General features: G+C 53.1%; 1 protein-coding gene across 1 annotated transcript; it reads right to left on the bottom strand.

Moving 5' to 3' along the window:
- Positions 1-661: 661 nt before the first annotated feature.
- LOC131620014 (uncharacterized) lies at positions 662-2,146 on the bottom strand. Its single transcript, XM_058891041.1, has 2 exons — positions 1,199-2,146; positions 662-988 (listed from the first exon to the last, which is right to left on the bottom strand). The coding sequence occupies exons 1-2, from the start codon at positions 2,144-2,146 to the stop codon at positions 662-664; spliced, it is 1,275 nt and encodes a 424-aa protein (XP_058747024.1).
- Positions 2,147-2,549: the final 403 nt, after the last annotated feature.

Below are 2,549 nucleotides of genomic sequence, written 5' to 3'. Positions count from 1 at the left end.
TATTGTTGCACGCTCGTATATTCCGGTGAGTGATCCCAACACTTAGAATATTATTGATAATGATTGGTTATGCTCGACCTAGGTTGATTGCCCGGGCGTGTTGTGTACGGACCGGGTGCGCAGAGCAGGTGTACGCTGATAGCGAGCACGAGACCGCGGTTGAGGCCAAGTGCTCGCGGCGTGAACGATCCCATCGCGAGCTGGGGTTCTGCCGTACAGGTACTTCCACGGAGGGTCTAGGTGTAGAATCCGCCGTGTGGTCGGTCCTTCCATTCTGTGGGGGGGTGCGACCGTTGCTGTCGTGGAGCACTCGCGTTTGTACCGATGACGCGGGTCCATGCCCAGTTACCACCTGTGTTCGATAGAGGTGTCCGGGGGCGTTAGGTTGTGTCTAACTGTAATAACGTCTGAGTTTTTCAGCGTTCCAAGGTCGAGCAAGTTTTTCTCCGAGGAGATTCTCGAGGTAATAGGCGCCATTCTCGGTTTTATCGTAAACTCGGTATGGGCCTTCCCAATTCGGGGCTAGTTTGCCCTCGCGCGAGTCTTTCATGTTTCGGCGGAGTACTAGGGCGCCGACTTCGAATTCGCGCTTGATAACTTTGGCGTTGTGGCGGAGGGCTATCTGTTGTTTTAATATTGCTTCTCGAAGGGAGGATCCTGTTCAGATTTCCTCAACCATATCGAGCTCTTCCCGCATAGCCTCGTCATTGAGCTCTTCTTCGAGGGGTGATTCTGTGCGCCGAGAAGGTTCCCGGATTTCCACGGGGATCACTGCTTCGGTGCCGTAGGTTAGTCTAAACGGAGTCTCGCCCGTGCTCGAATGGGGGGTTGTCCTATAAGCCCAAAGTACCTTATGTAGTTCTTCGACCCAAGCCTTTTTAGCTTCGCCGAGTCTCCTCTTCAGTCCCCGGAGGATGACTCGATTGGCTGCCTCGGCTTGCCCGTTCGTCTGAGGATGCTCGACTGAGGTGAAATGTTTCGTGCCGAGCTTGGCCACAAACTCTTGGAACTTTCTGTCAGTGAATTGGGTGCCATTGTCGGTGACTATAGCCTGTGGTACCCCGAACCGAGCGAGTATGTTTCGTTTGTAGAAACGGAGCACGTTTTGAGACGTGATCTTGGCGAGCGCTTCGACTTCTATCCATTTCGTGAAGTAATCCACAGCGACCACTAGGTATTTATTCTGGTACGAGCCAACCGGGAAAGGTCCGAGGAGGTCCATTCCCCAGGTGGAGAAGGGCCAAGGTGAGGAGAGCGATTTAAGTTCGTTCGGGGGAGCCAAGTGCATGTCGGCATGACGCTGACACTTGTCGCATTTCCGGACATGTTCTTTGGCGTCTTGCTGCATGGTCGGCCAATAATAACCGGCTCTAAGAGTTTTTCTCGCTAGTGACCGGCCACCGAGATGTTGGCCGCTGATCCCCTCGTGGAGCTCTTGGAGTATCTCAAGTGCTTGCGAGGCGTCGACATATTTAAGGAGAGGGATGGAGAAGCCTCGTCGATATAATTTGTTCTCGATGATGGTGTACGAGCAGGATCGTCTCTTAATAGCTGAAGCTTCCTTCGCGTCAGCGGGAAGTTCGTCTTTGGCGAGGAAGTTATATACCGGGGTCATCCAGCAGTGGTCGTCCCCGATAGCGAATACTTGCAGAGCTTGCGCGTTTTTGCTTATGCTCGGTCTGGGCAAGATTTCATGGATTACCGACTTGTTTCCACCTTTCTTTCTTGTGCTCGCAAGTTTGGATAATATGTCGGCACGTGAGTTATGTTCCCGGGGAATATGTGCGACGTCTGCCTTTGAGAATCTTTTCATTTTCTCTTTGACAAACGTGAGATACTCGGCTAGTGTGTCGTTCTTGGCTTGGTAATCGCCGCTGACTTGGGACGCGACGAGCTGGGAGTCGGTATAAATCATGACCTCCCGAGCGCCTACGTCTTCGGCTAAGCGCAGGCCTGCTAGGAGAGCCTCGTATTCGGCCTGGTTGTTCGACGTGGTGAAAGACAAGACCAAGGATACTTCGATGATGAGCCCCTCGTCGTTTTCTAGGATAATGCCGGCTCCGCTTCCCGAGTTGCTCGATGCGCCATCCACATAGATGGTCCATTTATTTTCGGTGGGAGTCAGGCAGTTGGAAATCGAGGTCATCTCGGCTACGAAATCGGCGAGCGCTTGAGCTTTCAGTGCTTTCCTACCCTCGTACTGTATGTCGAACTCGGATAGCTCGAGGGACCATCTTAGCATTCTCCCGGCCATGTCTGGTCGGCTGAGAAGTTGTTTGATGGGTTGGTCTGTCCGGACGACAATGGTGTGGGCGAGGAAGTAGTACCTCAGCCTCCTGGCAGCTGTTATTAGGGCCAGTGCGACTTTCTCTATCTGTTGATATCGTACCTCGGGCCCTTGTAGGGCTTTGCTTGTGAAGTATACTGGCTTCTGTCCGTCTTCCGCTTCTCGGATTAAGGCCGAGCTGGCCGCCTCGTTTGAGACGGCCAGGTAGAGATATAGAATCTCGTTGCTATCTGGTCGGGAGAGGACGGGCGGTTTGGAGAGC

This window comes from Vicia villosa, linkage group LG7 (genome assembly GCF_029867415.1).
Source record: "Vicia villosa cultivar HV-30 ecotype Madison, WI linkage group LG7, Vvil1.0, whole genome shotgun sequence".
Classification (NCBI taxonomy): Eukaryota; Viridiplantae; Streptophyta; class Magnoliopsida; order Fabales; family Fabaceae; genus Vicia; species Vicia villosa.
Note: the sequence above shows the minus strand (reverse complement) of the source record. Positions and strands in the feature narration are given on the sequence as shown.

Bases quoted from the DNA above. Each gene is read 5' to 3' on its own strand.
- LOC131620014 (XM_058891041.1), bottom strand. From the start codon at position 2,146: ATGACCTCGATTTCCAACTGCCTGACTCCCACCGAAAATAAATGGACC. The intron at 989-1,198 runs GTTGGCTCGTAC...TTTGTGGCCAAG, and splicing joins ACCTCCTCGGACCTTTCCCG to CTCGGCACGAAACATTTCAC.